Source organism: Ptychodera flava, chromosome 9 (assembly GCF_041260155.1).
Source record: "Ptychodera flava strain L36383 chromosome 9, AS_Pfla_20210202, whole genome shotgun sequence".
Lineage (NCBI taxonomy): Eukaryota > Metazoa > Hemichordata > Enteropneusta > Ptychoderidae > Ptychodera > Ptychodera flava.
Genome location: NC_091936.1, coordinates 6913264 through 6940644, shown reverse-complemented (window position 1 = coordinate 6940644; position 27381 = coordinate 6913264). Strand labels below are relative to the sequence as shown.

The following is a 27381-nucleotide window of genomic DNA, read 5'->3' as shown; positions in this document are numbered from 1 at the left end:
CAGAAACATTTCAAGCACTCACATTTACTGGTAATTGGAATATTTCACATTTAGCTTTTCTAAATATAATTTAAAATTGAATTCAAAGTGATTGAATATATTTTGTGCGAAATGGTTTCTCAGTGACAATGGAATTTCTGGTCAATTCCATTTTAAACAGATGGCAACCATTTGTCTTTCATTTATCAAACATAATATCCTATAATTGGTACACTTCAGAGAGCGATTACTGGACAAATGAAAGATCATTTTCAATATTATAATTTCACACCAAAAATCTGATTAGCTGGTTGAAGGAGTGCTTATGTTGCCCTACAACTTTCTGTATTGATTATAACTATTCCAGTGTCTCCTTCACAGTGAAAAAAAAAATTCTCTGACAAAAATTAATTAAATTGGTCAATATTTTATTGTCATAAATACTTTGAGAGTATCAATGACATCATATTAACTGTTGGCTAAATCACATGTTTAATCTCTACAACTACTTGGAATCTTTTTATCCCACATGTTAAATATGTCATTATTAGACCTTTTCAATGATTTGCTACAGTGCATACAGTTGAAGCAATTTTAAAATGCAAAGGTTTGTACAATGGCCTTTCTTCAACCTTGTATGAAATTGGATTTGAGAATGCTGGTAGTCACTGTATAACTACACTGGATGTCTAATTGACCTCCAATAAATGGGAAATGCTTGACTACCAAAGCATGCACTTTTTATTAGCATTGTCAAAACAACCCTGATACATGCAATGCATTTCAAATTTGTCTTTCCCACTAACTCTTATTGCAAATTTCACCAAATATTATTATCTCTTCATTACAATAATTACTACAACTTCTAATTTTAATTCAAAGCTCATAAGACTACACAGACAGCTATGAACTACCAAGTCACGATACTCATTTCACACTTATAAAAAGGTTGTCTCTCATATAATAATCATATTTCTAATACTTTAGCATCTGTTGTAACTCCCATTCTCAGATCAATAGATGATTGAATCTAACACATAGCACACCTCTAAATACTTAATCATGCAGTATTAATGTTAGAAAAGTACAATATTTTTACAGATTGACATAGTTTGCTGCACAGCAAGGAATGCATCTGCAATAACCTACCATAGAGGGCAGTCTTACAGTAGGTTGGAAATCTAGGTACCACACCAAACCACCTATCAAATTTCAGACAAGCCGCGTACCAAAATGAGCATACAATGTTTCATTGAGGAGAATCATTCCTAATGACACACATCACAAATCTGACATGAAAATCAAACTAACCTGTGGGGACAGCATGTCCAGGCGATGCTGGTAGTTGAATGTTTTTGGGTGATATGGGTGTAGGTCCTATGGGAGAGCCTATCCTAATGGGTGCCGATGGGTACTTTGTGGGTATTTGACCCGCTTTGGGTGACTTTGGAGATTTGGTTGACGGCGATCCTACTCTCCCTGCGCCACTCTTTTTCTTCTGTAATTGCAGAATAAATTAATTGTCAGTATCTATAAAGTCACTTGCTTTGAGAAAAATAAATGATTTGATAGATAAATTTTGCACACAATAACTTGGTACCGTAAAGGGTCAGTAGTTGTAACTTGTTGAATATTTTCTTCACTTCAATGTTTTTGTTTTTAATAACAACTATACTTTTTTGTCCTACTCCCCAAAGCATGTTGAGATGCAAAGTACATGTATTCAGCTTTGTTAACTCAAACTGTACCGGTACATGTGTATTGGTATTGTTGGCAAGTGAATTTGGTTTGGACTATGTGAAATAAAATGTAAAAAATAATAGTGCATTTTACAGAACACCATCGAGCCAAGTTGACAAGCCAGCCAAACAGTTGATGTTTTGACACAGTACAGGGAGTAGAATAACAACTTGTAATTGACATACAACATGAAAATACATGTAGTGAAAAATCAAGTTTCCGCAACTGGTCCTTCAAAGTGTAGAACCAGATACATGTATGTAGTTATTGTGTCATTTGAGTTGGTCATTAGTTTTACTGGTATACTACACAATATGCATCTAGCATACAGCACATGATAGCAAGGTATACGTTGGCACAATCTTCTGAAACGCAGCTGAAGTATAGACATAGTACAAATCAACAATATATATAAATGAAATGCTGAAACAATATTTATTACACTGTTTATAATATATGATATTTGATATCAAAATACCAAAATAATACTCTATTCTTACAATATTGTAAGATACTCTGTCATATCTTATGAAGCTGAAGTCATAACTCTATTGCATTGCTGCATTGTCAATGCAATTTAAGACGGATGATAAATCTTTACTGCAGAGTACACCAGAGACATTTGCTAGCAATACTGCACTTTTATTATAAAATTACAGTCACATACAGTAATTGCCTATTTTATGACTATGTCAGGCAGATCCATTGTGATAACAACCTGGAAAAGGTCATATTGACATAGGCTACCATCAGAAAACAGAAACCTCAATTCAGGTGTCTATATCAGTTATCCCTTGTCAGTTCCTATGTGGTGAACTATCTATGGCAAACAAAGATCTGTGAAAACATATGGGCAAACTAGCTGGATCCTGAACACTGAAGAATTATGACCAAAATTGAATGAGAAGAATATCGATCGGATGGAACTGGCTTCAGATCAGAGTGTAGATATCTTGTCTTTGGCAATGACAAAGATTTAGAATACTACATCACTAATCTATCATAATTATGCCAGATCATTGAAATCCCATGAAGAACTACTGGTACACTGGAGCCTAACATTAAAATTGACTGAAATTGTCCTAAAATAATATTTGCGACACACTAAAGACACAAAGTGAGTAAGGTGTCATAATAAGTAAAAATACTACTAAGTCCTCGCTTCCATCAATTTTAAATTGGCTAAATAACAAAAAGAAGTATAGATGACAGCTATTTTCAAAATATCCACTCTCCGTATCTTAACTTCCAATGCCATGCCAAATAATCATAGAGTGTTGCTACCATGTTTGGCATGTTTTTATAATGGTCAATACCTCTTTGCCACTTCTACATTTCTATATATACCAGTAATTCTAAGTCAAAATGGGATAATATTCTAATGATTGTAAAACAAAACAACAGAAATAGCAGATATCAATCTCATGAGGTCACAGCAGCAGACTGAGTGGATTCAATTGCAAAATGCAACAAGTTTTTTCTTTTGAATGTAACTCATCTACCGTACAAGGTACTCTCCGTGACTTGTCTCTCACTGTCAACCATGAACAACTGATATCCACTGATTCTTCAAATGTCAATTCATTAATTTTACACAATGTTTTCTAAGAAACAGCTTCACATATCTCTTGTTGTAGACTACAAAACAGTGCATGTAATTAGTCTTTGACGTTCTACACATAGAGTATCATTATTGAAATGCCATGAAACATTAAAATAAATTTACTAACATTTCAGACTTAATGGATGGATCAAGCCTTGCATTGCAGAAGTAACTAACTGAGTTACACTGAGCTGCAAGGTAGTCACAGTCGGATGATATGTCCCATTTTCAAAACATCAAAATTTGCCAAGTTCACATGTATTCAAAAGATGATATCACAAAATGTGACCCAAGATCAATTTGGAACCCTATCCAAAGGCAGAGACAGGTCACTGAGAATAATCGAATATGGAATCTACACCTGGAGGTAAATTTCTTAAACTCTTCTAATGTGCCTGGATAATGCCATTACCAATACTTAGAATTTGTAGTAGTCTTGGTTAGACTAGTTTCTGACTGAAAAATGTCTATACCAAGATACTTTATTGAAAGGTAGAGAGAACAAAATTTAAGACAGAATGTGCCTTGTTGAGGACAGACATTTCAGATTCTTAAACTTTTTGCAATAAATTTTTGATCTACCACTTATAATACATGTAGCTCATTTTGAAATTTATGGAATAATAGTTTTTATGGCCTTACTTTTGAGAAAACCGAAAAGTATTTTTTTACCGAAGAGTTAACATAGGGACAGCCGCCATTTTGAATTTCAAGAGTCAGTAAATATAGTTATTTGTTTTTCTAGTACCAAAAATTTTGTTCCGTGACCCTTGATTTTCATTCTTGATTTTGAAAAGCAGTGGTTAAAGTTTATTTGAGGAAAATTTGGGCAAAAGTTGAAGTCTTTAAATTTCACAACAAAAACATATTTTTACAATGTCAAGTCTTTGACAGGAAACATACTGCTAAACATCTGACAAACTTCAACATTTATCTTAAATGCATTACTTCTGTATTCATATAGACACCAAGATTTTTACTGATCACTAACACAACTTTGACCAATGGCTCATCAATAATGACTCAGACTAATTCAGTATAGTTAACAAATCAATCTTTGCTCTGCCATTATTATGAATTCTAAAATGACAATCACCATGACAGTGCAATGTTCATATTCAAATCACTGAAACAGCCATACAGTTTCAAATATTCCAATAATGTATCCGAATGAGCACACATCCAAAAGAAGAATATGGAATCCCCTATGAATAATCCCAAGGCAGAGAAAGGAAGAAAGAAGTAGAACCGCAGCACAGATCAATATGTTTCATGCAAGGATAAACAGAGCTATCACAGACTACTGTACATCTATTATTCATTGATGATTGCCTGACATACAATGTACACATGTAGATGTACCTACTACACATGATCTGTCCAGTCCACTGACAATTGTATGATATCATATTGCTGAAATAATAAATTTAATATACACTCATGTACTTGTCTAAGGTCATCTATATGGGTCTAATTACTACTATATGACAGCAATACAGTAACTGCTGTTGTAATTGAGAAATTGAAAATGCAAAAGATGACACACTGAGATGGATTAGCTTGATAAAATGATAAGGGTAGGCACTGAGCAAGGGGTGAAATGGTAGTCATAGGAACTCATGTCAGCGTAAAGTACCTTTCAATGAAGTAACATTGTCACAGGTCTCTCCAAAGCACCAATAGACTATTTTGTCAACAAAATAAGTGTAGTTTTGGTGATTACCAGTGTGGTAAGAGAGCTAATCATTTGAGGCTTTGGACCTAAAATTTCCGTACGGTATGATACTCTCTGTAGTCAGTCTAATCATATGACAAAATGCTACATTTATAAGTGCCTTTAATATAGCAAGTATGATATTTGTGATGTTGTGCAACTTAATTTTGGCGTCATGAAATTTTCATTTTGGCTCCTTAGACAAATTGTTTTCTTCACAATCTTTTTTGCTAGCAACAATAATCACTTTGGCTTATGTTCCACAATTGGCTTGCTGACTTGATGTAAATGATGGATAGGCACACATTTGTATTTTCTTCAATAAAATTTGATAAACAAAACAAAAAAAAGTTAGGTTTACCGACTGAAGTTAATATCCCATATGCAATCGTCGTTAGCAATGTCATAAATATGCCACAAATATTGTATCACACATCTTGTCTGGTTTGAAGGACGATCTACAAACAGATTGTGAATCCACGTCCTTACTGTATATGCAGACAAAACCAACATTTCAGTTTTGTTCGCCATGATTTTTATCCCTTTTTGAATGTGAGTCTTTCAATTCATGCCAAATTTAAGAATGTAAATAGGCAATGCAATACACGTCTCCAAATGAGACATTAAACTTCAAAAAGTAGTGACAACTTTCTGACTTAAAATCAGTTTGTATTATTAATATCAAACTTGAGGCTCTTTAGCCAAAATATGTGTACTGCCTTCATCCCTTGAGTGAAACTGCTACTATACTTAACTTTAGATTCTCTGATTTTGGAAAATATGTAGTGTGAGTGCGTTTTCATGTCATCTTTGATAAGAAATATTGCTTTGGAAAAAGTGTGTTGCTTACATGCAAAGCCACCTCACATAATTCACTGCAGTCATCAAGACTGTATTGTGAGTTACTCGCTATGTTTTGGATGTCTTCAACTGCATACATGGAGTCAAAGGGTCAACCCATAAAACACTGATAAATCATGCATTATAAAGTTCAAAAGGACACTGTGGCCGCATTTATCAGGCATAGTTTCACTTCTTGTCAAGATTTCTATGTCATTCTGAACCCTGGCTATGATAGATCCTTCAAGAGGGCTTCCAGATGTTTCTCAGCAGTGTTCAGTCTAATGCCTACTTCTATACATCCGTTTTGATTCTGAAAACAAACCTTCTACCCTCACGCTTTTGGTTTTGAAATTTGAGAAATGGTAAATTTATGTAAGCTCATTATCACTAATGTGCAATGCACTGTTCTGCTGTAAATCAATCACAGATCTGAATCGTTTTTTTTTTCTGGTTGATTTTGCTAGTTTTTATAAAATTACTATGCAATCTATTGCAAAACCAACCAGCAAATGGTCAATACAACAAAAGGAAATTCTATCCAATTCTATCAATTCAATGTATCCCAGTTGGCACTCTTCCCTATGCAAATGTCAATTTCTACTCCAAGTTCAAATTTGTAAAGCATGAGGCTAGCTGTAGTGTTTTGGGTTTGCAGGGCTTCAATTTACAGGGTAGACCATATACTGACCCATGCTGGACTAGTGGTGCTATATTTTGGTATCAGTAGGTTTTAAATTTGGTTGAAAATTTAAAGATTTCATCAAAGTAAAACATGCATGTGCATATATTTGTAGTGATCATACAGAGTAGACATCAATGGTCTATTGTTGGCGTGAAACGTTTCAATGACTACTGCAAAATTTCAAACAAAAATGTTATCACATCTAGAAGAGGACACATTTCCAACTCAAGTTTGGACAGATTCATGGCAACCATTACGCAAAATAAATAGGAAAGGTAAAGCAAAATTAAAACACATGCTCTTCTAGATAACTCATCACTACTGGTATGTTTAATGTTCACACTGTCTATGAATGAACATCTGTACTTCAGAGTTGTGTCAGAGGCTAGTCACTATGGTTACTTGTTAATATGGTAGATATTTTGATTTGGTGCAGATAAAAATAGCAAAAGAACTGAAAGAATTTGGTGGACTACGAGATGATAAATATGCCTCATTCTTGCAAAATTACCGAGCTGTGAATGTCTGATTTGGAATGAAAAATGTAAATGTTTTCCTAAATGGTAGTCTGACTTTAATAAAAACTTCTGAACTACGGGAAAACAGTGTCAGTATTTAGGAACTACAATTGGTGTTTGATTTGCATACCTTACTGCACTCAATCTTGCCATGTTTACCTTACTCAATGCCTCGTGCCATCATTTCTTCATAGTGCACTGATAACAGTGAAGCACTGATAACAGTTATAACGATGTAATTGAGGGACGCATTCTGCTGAGGACAATATAACTGTATATACCGTTATAAACACTGTCAAACAAAGCATTTCCATGGCTGATCTGTGATTGGTTGACACCAAGTCATGTAACATTCCAATTAACAAATGATATTGAACCTCTCAGTCTCTATTATTACCCTCTAAATTCTCATATTAGACTTATTCAAAGTATGTTGGTTTATTAACTAATGTCATTATTAAAGTGGATTAAAATGAAGGAATACATTCCACTAAATGTGGTCAGACAAGTGAATACCGGTACATGGTGTGAGTGCAAACCTATGTGGAGTACATAGGAACAGAACACAGGCAATCAGGATCAAGCTACATGTACTGAGGGTTGGTCTATTTTCATACATCGTACATGTATGCATTGATATTGCTTACCTATCCTACCGGTACTACCCTCCATGTGTGCCTACAGTGTGGGCGAGCTACAAATCATTCCTTTGTAAGTAGCATGGCACCTTGAGAAATCATTCTAAAATCAGAATATTTCCCATTTACATTGTTTCAAAAACATTTATCACAAGGAATAAGTCAATTGTTTGATGAATAATGCAGATTAATTTCAACTGATATTGAGAGACACTTTCTCATCTTTTGCCAACATTTGGACTTCAAAGCAAACATCCGATATAAATATTTTACCTTTCATCACCTTTGACCTTCTGTGGCCACATTGAAAACATGGAATGCAATACATGTAGTTTACTCTAATTGCAAGTATTCTAGACTAATTTACTATGTACATAGTTACAATTTTACAGTTTTAATAAACACTGCAGCAAGTACTTCCAGCATGTGCCTCGGGCACTGACATGCAGACTCTCAAATTTTCACAATATTCTTTTGGCCCACAACTTGTAGAGCTCATTTTGAAGCTTATGAAGTAAATAAACTTTTAACCGGCCTAGTTTGTGTAAACGGGGAATTTCATTTTCCCCATAGACATAACACAGGGATGGTGGCCATTTTGAATTTCAAAATTGGTAGATATTGGATAATTTGTTTCTCCAGTACTATCATTTGCATAATAATCCCATTATTATTCTTGATTGTGAAAGAAAATTGTTGAAAGTTAAGTTTTTCATTTCAAGACACATACTACCTTAAAAGACTATTTCCAACTCCTCATTACCATTACGATATAACACCTTGTAGTACAGACTGAAACATATTCAAATGAATGAAAGTGTCCTTGATATACTCAAAGCTTATAAAACCTGCCACAGCTACAGTACAAGTTAATCAAATTGGGTTTATGAGAAACAGTTGGCTTTTCTGCATGACACTTTGCAGCATACTTATAATTTTGCTAAAAAACTGAAATTACATCACTGGTTTTATTTGATTTAGGCCTACAAAAACACAGCCCACAGGGATGATCTACAATATAATTCTGTGGTCTTGCATAAGAAAGTTGAAAATATATATTATTTTTAGATTTTCATGATGACAAACATGATGTCTATTTTCTATTTTCTGTAATTTGTAAGTTGAAGCTGACACATATAACTACACTTGTCACTTTGCATTTTCAATGCATACAACATCAGATACAACTTATGATGTTGTATCACCATTTACAGTACCGGTAAATAATCACAAGCCTGGATTTTTCTGGTTATTTATGACAGGAAGAAGCTAATACGTCCATTTATACTCATGGAAGCCTGGCCAGTGGCCAAAAGACATCGGGATTCAAGTACAGCAAATTCACACTATAATTGGATATGCATCATACAGATACTGTTTAGCCTGTTCACTTCAATGGCAGCATTGATTACAACAGATTTGAACCAAACCATGGTCACCGTGGTGAAATGGTTAAAGCATATCATACTTGTCTGTTGTCTGTACATGTACATGTACCGTATGTACTGTGGTTGTGTTCTCTGAAATTACATGGTATACATACAGCTGTAATTGCATGAAAAGAATTTTGTAATAGCTACTGTAGCGGTATAGTAAATTAAACTTTCAGGTAGAATGCACCATGGAGACAGATATTCAGTTTAAAATTTTTCCAAAACTGTTTGGATCTACAGCTTGAAGGGGCCCATTTGAAACAAAATAATGCTATCACCGTCTTAGTTTTGTGAAAATCAAAACTAATTTTTCCACACACTTACATGTAACACAGGGATGGCAGCCATTTTGAATTCTAAATATACGTAATTTGTTTCTTCAGTACCAAAATTTGATTGGCAATGCATGATTTTTTATTTTTTATTTGGAATGAAATGCTTGTAAGTTTCCTTGAGGAAAGTTTGAGCACAATGAAGTATTTCAGTTGCAAGGAACATTCTACCTGTTGTATAATTAACTTTTGAATAAATATACAGGCACATTGTAACTATTACTGCCACTGCTACTGATAGTTTCTTCTCAGATATCAATAAATCCACCAGGATAACTTACTGGTATGTCATATGGAAGAGTGAATTTCCTTGGTGAAGTCGGTGTGCTGCTCTGTCTGGGTGCGGTGCCCTGGTTTTGGTTGCCGTAGTTACCGGCTGCCATTCTCACATCTTGTCTTTCGTTGTCCAGAAGTGGCATAGCAAAGGAGCTGAGATCCTGTGGAAAGACAAGAAAAGAAAAAGAGGAATAAAATACATGAATTACCTGTCAAAAAACAAAGCAAAACTTTGGCAAAGTCTGTAGACAATTACAATAAATTTTGTAGGCTTTGAAAGTTAAATGTCAGTTAAATGTCAGTGTACAGCATACCCTGAACCTGTACTCTGTGAAAGATATATGTAGCTTTCATTGGTGAAAATTACAGGAATGCAGACAGTGGACTATATACGTCCCACTCACACTGATATAACCACATTTTTCTGTGACATTAAGGGGCTGTGGAATTAAACTGACTTTAGATTATAAAACACCAGCATGAACTGTATGAAAGGGTTCATCCTACACTGTAAGTATAAGAAGCAAAATATTTACAAGTGTGGATGCACACTAAACATAAACTTTGACACATTCCATCAACTTAAACACTTGTAATCAAACAAGACTGCTATTAACTAGGGCATTTCTTGTACTTATACTCTACCATCAAACATTAAAGTTTCACAGAAGCAGAGATCAAGCTATGAAATAAAATATCTGCACAAGTTTGTTCTGTCTGTGACTGATTTACTTTCACGCAGAGAAATACAACTCACTGTCAATCATACTGTAGGTGAGAGGGAATGTGAAAGTGCAATGAGAATGTCATTGTGTTCAGAACATAATCAAATCTTTTCTTGGGGACACTTTGCTAATCACAGCACTTTATACAGTATCTATTCACAGATGGATGGTTCACAATACTTTTTTACAAGTTGCACCGGTACATTCACTAGTCTGAAAGTGAACACTTTCTGTGTTCCAAATGGTAAACTTTTGAAGGAAAGATTCACTGTGATCAGAAATTAATGATTCAGTAATTATCATGAGAAAACTCATAGGAATGTGATATGCTTTACATGATCACACCAAACCTTTGAACTTTTTAGCTATCAAATCTGCCAATGCACACACTTAGTCTATAGTGACTTTTCCAAAGGATGGGAATTTCAGAATATCCTTCAATCAAGGAAGTTAAACAGCTGGAAAGCTTCCTGAGAAGCAATATAACTTTAGTAACAAAGTACTATGGAATGATGTACTGTACATATACATATTTTATACACCAAACATCAAATGAACATTGCTGGGTTGCCATGACATCTGTACTCACAGGATTTACCTTGTATCATAAATTAAATGTCCTTTCTAGCATTTATCATAGATCTTGGTTAGGTGATGCAGACAACGACTGTGAATTAATTGCTGTGCCCACCCGTGACCTTTGATATATAATTTCCATTCAAACCCTTCACAGGTCTTCTCATGTGATCGATGATATACTGGCTACATACGGTACTGTCTGTCTTCTATTTCAGGTTATTTTCCCATGATGCAATGTAAAGGTATATTTTATAACAAAGCCCCATGAGAATGAGTGACACTATGTGCAATTACATGTATGCTCTTCAAAGATCTTTCTCTAATGAGAATAAGGGTTTGGATTTTTGGAAAGAATCAATGGTTTCTTGGAAGAAAGGAGAAACTTTGTTGTTAATCTGATTCCAAACAACAATTACCGTTGTTTGCTGCAAGGCAACTCAGTAATTGCCAGCAATGTGGGCTATCTCAAAATCATTATCCGAGGAAAGGAGTTATTTTTGAAAATAGGAAAGGTAATTATCATCAGACTAATATCCAGTTGGTAACCTTGAGCTATCTACTGATCTGTAAAGATAATACCGGCAATTTCAGAATTATACGTAATATACTATATTTGCTAAATTTTTGTGAATGAAAAAGGGGTATGCCCATGTATGTGAATGCTCTTGGTATAGTATTATTTGAGAACGGTAAGAAATATTGACAATGTCTTGCATCACAATCAGCATCCATATCCAGTAAAGAGACACACCCATGAAATGAATATTACACGTATGAGTTACATTTACAAAAGGGAATTATGTTTAGTATGAAACAAAGTCAAGTACATATGATACACTGGTAGCTGCCACAATGTAATATATATGCAATGTTTTTGCTAAAACTTGGGTTTACACATAAAGTACCATTTCTGTTCTCCCCTAACACAACTGGAATGACACAAGAGGGGAAACCCTGCTAAAATTTACTGGGGTATACCCCCCAAAAACCACTCCTATATCCTAAATGGAAAGTACATGTATACATGAACCTGTGTATGACCAGAGATGCAGCAGTATGACAACCACAGTGCTATGCAACTGAACAATGCCAATAAATCATAAATACCTTACGCTACTGTAATGAATCCGTGATACAGAGAATTCAATACATGTAATTGAATATAAGTTTAACATTCTAAAATTAAATACAACTTCTAAGTGTTGTCAACATATTATAAAATGTTGAATTCTCATCTCATCAATACATGTTATACAGTGTCTAATAGATTGCACATACATAACACAAAGCCTTGTTCAGTACAAATATAGGCATGATTCATACAGCAAACTTCAATACCTGTAAACACATTTATACAACAGCCAGCATACCCAGCAGAAGCCAGCATACCAAAAGACCTAGGAGTACATGGTTATACATACTACTTACATGTTTACGAAGGAAACCGATTTCCACTTTTTTTTTTTGATCTGACCTCAAGCTTAAAAGTTGAGCATGCTCTTTCTTACCATGCCAGTTACAAAACTGTGAGGACTTGTTACTGTGATAACATTCTGCAAATTTCATCACATCATCCTACAAGCAAGACAACTTCTCACTGTTGTACTTAATTCAATGTTATCTACATTTGCACATGGTTCAATGTGAAAGCAAGGATGCACAGATAGGTACCATGCCATCCACACCTAGCACATGCTGCTTCCTATATCCCTGGACAATGCCTGTACATCTACGGATGAAACTACAGCATTACTCACACTCACATGATCTCATCAGTACATCGGTACTTAACCACGCAACATTTTCAACAAAAGTCCTGGGTACACAGAATCTAAATGCAACATCTATTGACAACCTCATGGCTACACAATAGTGCAAAAACCACTGCATTCTCCAATGAAAAATAATTGATGAAATATGACAATTTCAAACCTTATCCGTACACCTGAGAAGCTGTATCATGGATGACCTGCAAGTTGGATGTATTTATTAAAATGGAGAATATAAAGGGAACCTATGGGGTAACAAGTACGGATTATGTCAGGGATACCAGCTGTCACATGCACGTGCTGCCATAATCCATTTTGTATTAGAAAATTTAAAGAAACCATTTTCCCTGGGCATGGAGATATATATGTACACACTTATTGTTTTTCAAAGCCAATATTCATGCTTTATTGAATATTCTAATATACAACATTCAAGGCCATCATTGCATGATCAAATAGAACAAATATAAATTCCTTTCAGTGCGGGTTGGGAACTTCTTGTTTTGATTTCATTAAAATTCCCTGTGTCACATGACAGACATGTGACCTATCATAACCACTGAGGTCTAAATATTTGACATGTGAAATTGCAATGGCTATCAGAACTCCAAAAGAAATCACTGAAGCATTAAATTTTATGGGAAGGCCATGCAGTATGAGCCGAGGCAAACAAACATGTCAGCTACTTCTCATACTCTGTACATGACTGCTTTGATTTGGGGCTTTCAGTCTATTAGAGGAACTTCTCGTGATAATTTACAAGACCCTGGATGGCAAACAGACTGTACATCGGATAGATGCTATGATAATGGGAGAAATCTAACATGACTACAAACTGATAGTGCCAAGACATCAATTGGACACAGTGTGAATGCATGACTAATTGCAGAGTAAAAAATAAAGTCGCAAGCAGCACAAATGTTATTAAAACACTTCAAACTATCTGACATGACTTCTCAATGTTTTGAGACTTGTATGATCTTTTTCTAAGCTAACTGATATTACAGCAGATTTATGTAAGTCACTGCTTCGCTGTACGTTATTAATTTTCAACTTTAATTAAATTGATTTAAAACCAGGGAAAGCTTTTTATCATTTAACTGTTGTACTTATTTTTACATTCTACAATTCAACAGAATCATTGCAATCAAATCAAACTTGTAATATCAAACTTTTCACTACATACACTACCACATCTTATTTTCAATTTATTTCATCTCCATTCATCTATTAATCAGTATTAAAGTTATCATAACATTTTTGGACAAGATAGTTTCCACCAGTAAGATTCTGTTTTTTTATACATGAATTTTTTAAAATGTAAAACATAACTTGTCCTTTAAAGTTTCCTACTTAAATTCAAACAACCTAATTGTACTTTATTGATAATTTAACCCTTTGGTTTATTCAGAGTTGGGGGGAGGGGGAGAGATAAGGTAGAGCAGGTGGTTAAATCTCCAGACAATATAATGGGTCCCCTGGGGTCAACTATCAAGGTAACTTGGTAAACAGCTTTATCAAAGTATTCTTGCTACCACTACCATAGGAATTCATTTGAGTATCCCGCATTAATTATCATATAGCTATATCTATCATGAACATTATCACCTATTACCGCTGTTATTAGGATTTAAACACCACAATCTCCAAACCCTCTTGAAATTGTTAGCTTTGATGTTATGATGGATGCTGTTGTTTATGTTGTCTGGGAAGTGTTTGAGATGGCATATTTTGGTGTGCAAAGTAAACGCTGTTTATCAGGATTATAAGTGATATTCTCATTGTAAAAGATTTTGAAAACAGAAATGAAAGAAGGAAGTCATTGGTGGTTGTAATAAATATTATCAGAGGAAATTGATGTTTTCCTGATAGAGACATTCTCAAACTTTTGTAGTTCCCTTTGCTACTCTAAAGACTACTCAGGACTGGGAAACTTCTGTCATGAAAGTCCATGTTTTTTGCTGAGACTCTTTTGCAGGAATAGATCATCTATTTAAAGATTATGAATAAATTTCCAAGATATGATAGAAACCAATCGTGATATCATTCCATGGTAGAGAGACAGCAGCTTGCGTGACAGTACTGCATCACCTAACACATGTCCATAAATTCGACAAAGTTACTGAGGCATGCCAAAATAGCACTCTCATCAATCATGATGAACATCCAAATACATCAGTTCTATCATGAAACTATCGAGAGAAAACGGCTACCCAGTCACACAGATTATTTTGAGAACTTGTCACCGCTGCAGTCTTGCAGGTGAGCCACTCAATAACTTCAGAACTATGTTATGAAAAGTGCATAAAGCAGATGAAGGTAGCTACACATGGAACATTACAACAGAGCATGGTCCTTTTGTCAGGGTATTCAATACAATTACATAACATTGGCACCTTCAGAATGTGCCCTTATGCCTTGAATATTGATTTGCATGTTTTGGAAAACACGAAGCATGTGCTACAAAACAGACAGAGTGCTTACCTTGAAGGCTTTTGAAGCCACACAGTTCTACTACACAGTAGCTGTAGTACACTTCACTAGATCTTGTTTACTCTTTTCTCTTGCTACAATAAATGTCACAGGCTTACTAAACATAAGACTCCCAGCTATGAAAGTTGAATACACTGGGCCATACCAGGTACATGCAGTTCTGGAACACTGTACACACTCTGGATCTCCTCAAAAGTAGTATGAAAGCTGTAGATCCCACAGATAATCAGTACTCATACACTGAGATTTTGTTCCAACTGATAGAATCTGAGTTAAACTTGAGGTAAACATTTGTCTTCAAGCAAAACCATAGGTACACACACTGTTGTTGATATCTACAACTCTGCCATGCTCATGATGCTATGGCATATTGCCAATAACACAACCTTTCAACCTGCCCTGATTTTTTTGTTATGTAAATTGTATGAGCAGTATAAAAGAATATATCAATAGTTCCCTATTTTGGTAAAGTTTCCTTAAAGTTACTTCTGCATTATATGGCAGAATAAAAGTAGGCCATGAATAGTGACAGTTTACAAACTATCATAATTTCTTTTGACCCAGTTTCTACTTTCCTGTACCCATACAGTGACGACCTATTAAAACTTTGGAATGTAGGTCAACACCGAGGGCCTTATCACATTCACAGATAAACCAAAATTCTTCCAGTGTTCTGTGTTGACATTGACTTCAAAATTGAAACCAGCAATGATTTAGGAAATCATTATATGGCTGAATCTGTCATGTCTTAAACTAACACTGTTGCTGCTATTACATTAATTGGCTGAAGCAACTTGCTGGGTTTTTTCAGACAAACTGCTATGCTCCTAAATAAAACTGAGTAATCAAAATATGTAAAGTTATAAAGTAGAATCCTGAGACTGGGTCACATTCCTGATGTACAGATTGGCTTGTCTTTTTAAATGAATAGGATAAGTAAATCATCAGCTCTATGTGCAACCAATCAACACTTTCTTCTAAAACTGGAGATCTGATCGATAATCATGAAAATCCTAGTTTTACAACACACAATGCAAAAAAACTGCCATAAGCACATATGCAGTGACATTTCACATTTATGGTAAATTACCTGATAAATTGCTTCACTTATGCAGTACAATGGAAAAAGTCATATTCTGGGTCCTAATAACATCTGTGCAACTTCCAACATTTGAAAAGGAATGTAATTTTAACAAAATATGCTTACAATTATTACACATATGTATTTTGGTTCTTTTAAAACCCAGAGCTTTTGAAAATACCAGTGAAAAACACTATTTAACCAGATGGTATCATGATAAAGTGTACCTATTTTCAACCTCTGATTCTATTGACAAAGCAACTGCAAAGCATTTTATGACTACAATGGAGGATTTCAAATCTGACCACATGGTGGCATCCTTTTAATGGAGTACAAAAAACAATCTCATCTCTTTATAGAATTTTGAATTTATCTACCTTATCGTCTGAGACCTGAGTGTCTATAAGAGTACCAACAACTTCATTAAAATCACTAAAGAAGCCTGCCAAACTATTTCAACATTTCTGTAATGAGGTGATATCACAGTCATAGATTAGGAGTAGATTCTGATGTTTCTCATGAAACCTGAGATTCACTCAGAAGAGTCAGCATGCAAAGCAGACACACTACTCCAGGGCACAATTCTAATCTAGGGTCTTAGATCTAGGAGCCGGATACAAGGGTCTTGGATCTAGGAGTCGGATATGCAATGTATCAAAAATATGAATTTCCCGAGTTTTTGATACAATATTAGGTTTTCTCATTGAAGGCAGACTTCTTGGCATCTGATGAGTCACAATATACATACACCAAATACATATGTACATTACCATCGAAACCATGTATGAAAATATTATTGGTTATGTAGTTGTAACCATGCTGATATACATGATGATGAAACAGGAGATGGACATTTGATGTACATTGAATCATGTAACCGAATCAGAGGTCTATCAAAGTACAGTCTAGTGGCAGTGCTATGGAATACAACATACAGCAATATTTGAACACGATACCAAAATGCAATGTTGCAACACACTCTGCTAGAGATTTCAGATACGTGCAATATACCGGTACAGGATTGACATTTGACAAACTTATCAACCAAACTTGACATTAATACTTGAGGATTGTCTAGCAACATTTCAGTATATCTCATAGTACATACACTGCACTAACACTCTGACAAGAAAAAACACACAGAATTTCTACTCTAAGGTCAGTAAACATTACTGGCTGCATAATTTATGTTCTTACAAAATTCCATGAAGTGTTTGCAAACGTAAATGCTAGTCACTCCCTTAGCTACCTGTACATGGAAATCACACACAGTGGTCACACTTTTCTAGAAATCACACCATGACATTCAATAACAACAGCAGCAGGCAGTCAAACCACAGAATTCAAAACTATCCAATGATTTCAAACTTTTCATTACAATGTCAAAAATCTACCAGTACAAAATTTCAATATTGAGACCTTACACATACATGTTAAAATGTAACAATGGTCTTTTCCCATTTACTGTATACAATATGGCTAGACTGTCAATGAAATTGATTTTGGGGAATTTTGTGTTATGATTGAAAGCTAGGAAAATGTAAACAACATCATGTGACTTCTGTGAATTTATGATACTGTGACCGCACTCAGAGAGTACACTGACAAAAGCTATGTAGCTTTGCAACAAATGTGCCATATAAAGTTAGTAACAACCAAGCATGTTGTTAAGGATACAATCATTGACCTTTAACCCATTGCTGAAACTCTGTTCAAAGTGCATTTCAGTCTGACAGTATATTTATAACCACAGATCTAAAACCGAGGACAACATAATAAAAGTCTACATGTATACACTGCCATTACTAGTGCCAAGGGGAGACTACCGGTAGAGAGCTCTGAAGAGACAAAACTTGTATACATCGACGATAACACTTAAAGAAGCAAACACTGTTGTTAAAATTAAAGACGCAATATTACTGGGTATCCATGGAAACCTGTGGTTCAATGTATTTACACACATGTAATACAGGTGACACTGATATCGTTCAAACGTGTTATGGCTATCACTTTGCAGTCACTTCCACATTGGATATTTGGATATTTTTAATGGCATGTGTTTGGGATTCATTCTATTGACTTGATCAGATTCGGATATGATATAATATCTGAGTGAAATGATTAACCTCAATCAAAGTCTACTACATTGGAGGCCATTATGTCTAATTTTGTTTCATATACTGATCAATAGACAAAATAAACCTGTCACTCAAGATACCATCTCAACAATAACACTTGTTAAGCATGTTAGCACTAAAAATTAATGCTGTAAATTTCATTATGGATGTATGCAAACCATACCAATTGGAATGCTAAAATTTGTCTTACTCTTAGTGAACACATTGTACTGAATTATATCAAATCCCCAAATTCTGCATTTGGTAATTTTTTAACCACACTTCACCCTATCATTGAATGAAACAAGTCCCCTGCAATAGATCAGTCTACAGAAGAAATCTCAATTTTATGGTTTTGAAGAACTGAGTATAAATTAATAATGTTAATATGCAAACCATTGACAAATAGTACAAACCACAAATGGACCATTGGTCATTGGTTTTCACAAATCTGGGACTATTGGTATTGCGTTTTTTTTTCAAGTACCCTTTTTACGAGACGCAAAACAAACAGTAATCCGTATGTACACAGCAGTGGTATGTTGCAATGTTCAAATAAAACACTCATATCAGTCTGCGTCAGTAAGATTCTGTACACTGTATTGATGTGTTCAAGCTATACACCATTCAACTACATATATGTATTACTCCTGGATGGCTTATCGGACTCAAAAACAAGACATATACCTGGCAACATTCTTTATATAGGGGTTCAAAGATTTAAACATTCCCTATGCTTGAACACCTCCCCCCCCCCCCCGGGGCAGTGGGGGGGTTGTTCTGAGGGACCATTATAAATTATACAAATTTAAGTTATGTAAATTAGGTTTTTCTGGATATTAGTAACATAATGTTATCAAATATCTATTTAAACAGTCTCCAGTTTCTTGCTTATACTACATTGATATGTTCAGACATGATTTTGCAATCTGGAGGTACCTGTAAACTCTAATTGATAGTCTTTCAGCTTTTAATAGAGCATTTTTTCTGCTGGATGGAAGCTTAGGTTATCTGGGCAGATGGTTGGTTTACTTACAACTTATGGCGTGATCTTACATCATAGGCAATAATCGTGGTACATTTATGATACTACAGTGTATATCTATATTCTGTTTATATCAAAATCCCAAGATCTCATTGTAGAGGGGCACATGTTGAGCGCCTCTATTTATTTAGGGAAACTTTGATTAAACTCATGGGGGTTCATTCTATCGCCCACTCTATTGAAAATGCTGTGAACAACAAAGTTTGCAACTGACAGACTCATACCGACAAAAATGCCAGGATGTACAGGTCATACAGGGGTCATGCAAGCAGCCCCCTGAACAAGAAAAGAAGGACACGTGTGCAGTCACAGAGCAGTACTACACCATATTTTGCTCTTGTTTTGAACTGTAGCTCTGAGCAGATAGAGATTCTAAAATGTACTGACAGTATCATTGTTATTACATTACTGTCACTGTAAACCCATTGATACCCAGCAATCAAGAAAATCTCCTGTCACCTGACAAGGACACATGCAACAGTAGTATCATTCATTGTCTGCTACTGCAGCTGAGCAAATGCAAACTGTGTCCCTGGAATCACTGGAGATTTGCTGCTGTGATAGATCAAATATCCACAGTTTCCAAAGTTCCATGACACTTCAAAAAGTTATAATTTCAAAACTATCAAGATGTTATTCAATATTTCTAGGCTATGGTTAAGGGGAATGAATTTCGCAAGTTGGATAGATTTCTTCATCTTTGCTATGTTGTGCATGTAATGTTCTCTATACTGCTCTTTGGTACAAATCAAGTGGTGGATAAAATTCAGTCTTCAACAAATCATTTGCTGTTACGTATTCAAGTCTGTGATAAGTTCTTCCCTTCAATGACATTTGTTGTACACACTATTAAAATGCAAAATGTATTCTGATTTCATGACCCTAATAAGAGGAAGTCATATCCACTTTTGTAACCTATGAGTATGAGAAATGGAAGTCACACGTGGCTTTATATACAGCCACCCACCCCCCATCCCCCACCCCTTTACATTTACAGTGTAACCTGTTCTAGAAGCATAATTTGTATCCTTCTTTTGTTGAACAAAATCAATTGCCTGGTGCAAAATATGGCGTATTGTGTTTTTTGTAATGTAACATTAATACAGGTTCACTTTTGTTGCCATGACAACTGATTTCTTTTACCCTCTGGGGAAAGAAAAAATTATCCATGGAAGTTGCCGCATGGGAGTTCATGCTAGAAAGGGATTCAAGACAAACACAGTTGGTAGCGCCGGCAAAGTTCCATTAACTTGCTTTGCCATGGGAAATGTCAACTTCTCAATGTACAAAACATAATAAGACCATTCATAGGAGAGGCAGAGAGGTGCATGGCCACTACACTGAAGTACTCAATTTTCTTACACACAGTGGCTGGGGTTGATGGAGTCAACACTGACATAAGCAGTAACTGTAAGATGATGAAGCTATATTTATTGTATGCATAGTTGAACATGTCAAATGAGCAAATATGAAATAATAGGAGACTTTAGAGAGAATTTTCTTTATTATCTGACAGGGTGAACATTGACGTGTACCTCTCATGATTTTATTGATGATAATCTCTATGTTTTACAGGAATTGATGTACAGCTTGTATCAGGGACAGACACCTAATGAACAATGATCTATTCATTGACCTTAAGAATGATCTAAACATTGAGAATTCAACTTCACAAAAAATGTGACAAGAACATATGATATTATCAAAGATTTACAAGTCAAGAATATAAATTCCACTTTCAAAACCAATTGGCAACCTGTGTCAGCGGAAATGTGAGATTTCATTACTATATTCCAACAAACCCATAATCTATCTCCCTTTGGCAAATTAGAAAGCCATATCACTGAAACAAGACACTGCACGATATATTCAACATTTATCTCCAGCACTGGCAAACTGCATGGGAAACCTAGACAACACTGGATACCACTTCTGAGCAAAGCCGCTCACAAATTGAGTAAGATTAGGGCCAATGTACATTAAACAGAATCCAAGCAACCACAAAGATGGCTGAGGGTAGTAATAAAGATAACATTACATCAAAAAGCAGCAAAGTGATTTGTTAAAAGTACACTGCACAAACACTTCATCTATATGGCATACTTGTACTTGTCAATGTTAATGCATGAGTTTTGGATATTTGATGTACATTTCACAGAGTACAGTACCACTGGAAATCTAACCCAGATACACAACAACGCAGCCACATTCACGTCTTAAAGTCGAACCTCTGGAGATAAAGATCAACCGGCCATATTGTCTCCATCAATAGGTCCACTTGTTAATCATCAGTAGACCCATCACAACATAAAACCAATTATGTACTTCATGAAGTATAATTCCTTCGACTGTCTCTAGTTATAAGTTTGTAATGTTAACTAATTTCAACACTAGTTTTCACCTAAGAATTGATGAAACAAATTTTATCAATACTGGCAGTCATATATTTACAGCCAATACCCTACGTAGGGTATACAATGATGGTCTAAGGACCTAGATTTGCCCCCATACTCGTACCTGTATAACACTGCTCATTGTAATTGACTAGCATATGATGCATGGCGAATTGCAGGCACAGTACATTAGAACAAACAGAAGTCCTAGAGCTCAGCCATGGGTATAAATAAAATTACATATGTGACCAGAAGCTACCACAACATCACAACAAGGGCACCTAAGGTCATTGACAATAGTGTAAAAAAACTACCGGTATGAAAAAGTTGCACTGAAATTGGGTCGTACAGATATCTGAATGTGGAATATAAAACACAACAATCGCCATCAAGTAACTGTTACAGATCTAACAGCATGTACTACACAACCTACCCAGCAATAACATTAATTAAATAATTTATCACTGACACATTGGGTGAATCTAATTCACCACCATCAAAATGACACATTGATACTTTTGCAATATGCATACCTCATACCATATGTGACGAATTTCAATGTTCATCATTTTGCCACCTGAAACCATGCATATTACATATTAAACATATCACAGATGCAACGCCACTTCTGAGAAGTTCAAACCATACTTTTATAAGCGCAGACTCTATACCAAGAGATATTTTACAGACTTTTGACAAACAAAATATGCTATTGTTATGTCACAGCTGTACAAAACAGAAAATCAATAAAGGTCTAGATATACTGTGGGTATCCATTTTTACCTAATTGTAACGGTTCATAGCAAGATAATTTCCTTTCAGACTCATGGGAAAGTCATAAATTTTAAGACTATACACACTGGTTCACACACATTCATATAAAACACCACGACAAGCCCCATTTGCTGTATCTTATTTGCATGTTACTTCAGAAAGACGGTTTGAAATTAAATGTAACTTAATATGTGAAAATACAGTCGAAGTGTGACCAGAGAAGGTTTTTCAAACATTGGGGGTGAAAGCACAACTTAGATTTTAACAATTTAAATAATTTTCAAGTTGCAATTCCAATATGTTCACCATATATGTACACACAAGTGCTGCATTTAATGGGCCAAATTCATCGCCAAGGATTGAAATAGTGGCATTTTCAAAGACAATATGGCTTGATAACATGAAGAGTTTCAAAAATATCTCTCTGAAGATTAAATGGTATTTTTAGGAAGTAAAAACCCCAAAAGGAACAGCTAATAGGGCCTTTACCAATGGTATATGAGTACTGCACATGTACCGGTACCAACAGAGAGACGGCTGACTAGTGTTTGGTGTTAAATGCCAGTATTACTCTAAGCTGAATAGCTCCCACTGATGATAATCCTTGTCATAAAGCTGCTATTTATGATTATCCTTGCACAACAATAATCAATCATGAAGTGATGATGAAAGGAGGTAGAACAAATTAATCACTGATGATTGCATGTAATACTAGACTGGTTATATATGCAGCAATACCACTGATAACAGAACAGATTGGTTTGTAAATACACAGTATCATGTGAATATTAATGGCACTGCACACAAATTTGGACAAATTTTATCGAAGTTATTGCAGCTTACTTACACTTACTGTTCATAATCTTGATAAATTTTGAAGATTTCAATCATAGTGGTAGTGTTCATGTTGTTATTCTATTATTCTTTATGTGTAATTTCCTAATTTTTGTAAAAAATTGCAGCAAAAATGTTTTCATGGTAATAAATTAGTACTTTTGCGTCCTATCAGAACATGGTCCATTGTAGTCTGAAATTCAGTGTACTAGGGACTGATTCCTATGGTGAAAGAATATTTCTAACATTAAGATGTAAAAATAAATATTTGTCTGATATTTTTCACACTTTCCAGAAATTATGTATTAAAGAATGACAAAATAGCATTTTATTTATACCAACATAAGACAAAAATCTTGAAAATCACATTCAAGGACTTTGAACAGAGGTTTCATCAGAAGGGCAAACATGTCTGAATTTCTGTTGGAAGTGGTCAATGTCGCCAATATGATGCTGTATTTTGTATCAAAGCTAAAATCATGATAATTGCAATTTTCCTGTACACCTAACCTTAATGCATCATGGAAGGTACAGTTACAAAATGTTCTGTATGCAATCTGCCATTTACAGGTAAATTTGATGGATTCACTAGTGACTGAGTGTAATCCTCAACTTTGACAAGAACCTCATGGGAAATTTTAATACTAGCTTTTAAAAACTGTCACAGATTTGACAGTATTCATCTGCATTCAGAGAATTCATTGAGTGAAAGCAAAATTATGATATTTATTGTATATTTTATTCACACACTGAATAAAATATGTTCAAACTGCACAGAGCAGAAACAGGAAGTGTAAACAGAATACTAATTGGCCACCATGCACTATGAAACCTTGAAAACACATGTAAACGAAATGTGGACAAATACAGCATGACTACAGAGACGCAGAATAATCTCATATTATGAATAAAATATCTGAACTAACACTGATGTGATGATAAACAAGTTATATCTTTTGTAAAGTGTGGATTGGCTAGAGCTAATGAATGGAATTAGCATTTGATAATTGACTGCCAGATTGAGGAATGTGATGTTTACTGTTCTGAGAAATCTTGAAAGTTTTCACGTTAGGGTCAGACAAACAAACTTGTTTGTGAAAGCGGAAATTGACAGCACAAGTGAAATGTTAATCATGCCATTCCTTTGAAAGTTCTGTTAAATCAGCAAGGAGAGAGGTATAAGATCCTTGCTGCGTATGAACTGTGGGATTCTCTACATACTTTGCACTTCTCCAGGTTGCACTGCTGATAAAGGACAGACCCCGACACAATAGTTTCGCGAAGAGAAAAACTGGCAGCTGCAGATGTTGTTGTGTACTTTGTTTTCTGGGATGAATACAAATGAAGGCCTGAGTCTTGTTCAGCAAAAGGTGTACAACTAATAAGCAGTGAGATTTGTGCGTCCAGTCTGAATTCTAAATGGAATAGAGCAATGACAATTACACCTCAAATAGCAACAGATTACATATCATTTCAAACTTTTTAAAGTTGTGCAGTAGTTAATATGCACTGATGTTTTTTTTCAAAAATGCATGATGAAAGCTACAATACAAACAAAATGCTCTCACTAATAGTGACAAATGTCCGTTACATGTAATACCAATGGCTTTTTAGATGTTTTTGTCAACTGCATATAACCAGAATGCAACCCAACAAGTTTGGGCAGAATATACCGGGGGTAGATTACATGAATAGAAAATATTTATTGACACAAACATATACCATTCAAGACATTTGCAATAAGAAAGTGACAAAATATTAATCCTTGAAAATCCAATTTTCCAAATGTCTTGGACATTTTTATTTGGAAATCTGCTTATCTCATCAATCATTCTCTAGATGTGCAATCAACATTAATATTGCTAGCTGTAGATTTATTTGTCAACTACCCCTACTTATATTAGGTGAGTTATAAAAAAATGAATTACAGCTATGGCAGAGTTCCCAAGGAACATTAATAAATAACGATAATTCATCAAATTTCACACTGTGGATGTCTGCAGTCCCATGCTGATAGTATCATACAGTGCCTAGCTGCTCATCTATCTGTCAGAAACTAAACGAGAGTAAAGCATGAACGTGACGATGAAAACAGCGATGAAAACACAGCGATGGAAGGATGCAATTTCCTGTTGTGGTGTTAACATCTTTTTTCCTGGAGGTCATTTGCCTACGTGTTTTGCTCTTCGTACAACTGTACGTGTACACGAGCACATCACAGAGTGATGCATAACACTGTATGATTGTCATCTCTATCTTATGTTTATTTGTATTGATATCGATTATCAAAATGTGTTGGCAGGATGTGGTGCACAAAGCCGTCACAGTTTCGTCATTGGGTTATTTGTTTAAAACATAAAGACTTATTGTCCTCATTTAAAAATTTTCATAATTTTCCAATAATTAATAATTCAATTAATTATTCAGTAATAGGTAGACTATTGTATCATATCAGACCAACAATACTTAGGTGTATGAAGTACAAGTTTGCAATTTACCATACAAGCTGTTTTGAGTACCTATGTCTCATTGCGTATTTCAAAGTTCAGCTTGCTGTGTGATAAGCCCTGATAACTGACAAGTGCCGTTACAAATGGAAATTTGGGTCATGTCCACTCATCAAAGTCTGACCACACTGTCTTTCTTCACAATTCATATGATCTACAAATTGACTCAGTGGACGTACGTTTTAAACAGGAAAATGAGTCTGAAATGGTTCACCTGTTATGAATGTTTTGACTTCAAATATTCATGAATGATGATGTCAGAATTAACAAAACACCATTCAATGTTGTCATGAACACCAGTTCAACAGGTGTCCAAATCAGGTAAATTAACAATTCCCTCCAACTACATCTTGGTTCACTTGACCTTTCCTTATCCTGCCAAGTTCATGTGTCTCCATCAGGCCAAGTTGAGTTACATGTAACTCCAAATAGGTGAAGCACAACAATTGTTCCATATGTTACACTTTCACAAAGACTTGAACATTAGAAAGCCCCTGAACACATAGATACTGTAAACATGATTTTACTGACTAGACTTTTTATAACAATGCCATGCAATGCAGGTGAAAGTCTTTTAGGTTTTGGTTCAATAGTCAGTACCACTGTTTGTTGACTGCAGTAAGTATTAGGCCTGGCAGAATATGGGTTCAAATATAATCTCCACTTTCTCTGTCCTACAGTTCACTGCATAACTGACATGGATATCTTACAAAACTGTAAGAAATTAATGATTGGGAAAGAAAATATGAACAAATACCTGGTAATTCTTTGTTTTGCACAGATTTTACAAGTCACTTCAACAACAATGGCACTATAAAAACTACATGATAAATTTACCAAAGAAAGATCATATACCAGACAACAAAGCTCTACAAGGATATCAGTAAAATCACTAAAAATGCTGAAAATATAGATCACCAACACAAGTTGACCCAGATACTGTGCAATACTACCATAATTTATGGTACCATAGATCAGACAATATACTTTAGCTTAAGCTAAGAACCATAAACTGCATTACACTCTCAAACACTTTTGTAGATTTTCTGTAAAACATGTTTTTTTTTTTTTTTGTCCAAAGTTAAAATATTTCCCATGGACGATTGTTGTTGCCAGTCTTCAATATCTATTTGTCAGATGTCCTTTGCCATAGATCAGTCACAGTTCATACCAAGTTAATCAAATTATTTGTTCAATAAAAGCATTGTGTTATGTTACTGAATAAAATTGATTTACAGCACAGCAAACATTATAATATTACGCTGTGAGCTGTGCACACACTTTTTATAAATTGCGACATTTTATC

At 35.0% G+C, this 27381-nt stretch overlaps 1 protein-coding gene across 14 annotated transcripts in view; it reads right to left on the bottom strand.

The window, feature by feature from the left end:
* Positions 1–27381, bottom strand: part of LOC139139886 (5'-AMP-activated protein kinase subunit gamma-1-like) — a 76710-nt gene that overhangs the window by 26403 nt on the left and 22926 nt on the right. For 8 of the 14 annotated variants that reach the window (XM_070708849.1, XM_070708852.1, XM_070708847.1 and 5 more), the window contains 2 exons: positions 9764–9919; positions 1291–1477 (listed from right to left, as the gene is read on the bottom strand). In XM_070708849.1, coding sequence (XP_070564950.1) covers positions 1291–1477; positions 9764–9919 — 343 coding nt within the window. Of the gene's footprint in view, positions 1–1290; positions 1478–9763; positions 9920–12994; positions 13061–15315; positions 15689–27381 lie in introns of those variants that run through there. The other 6 variants (XM_070708856.1, XM_070708857.1, XM_070708855.1 and 3 more) reach the window with 5 other exon arrangements.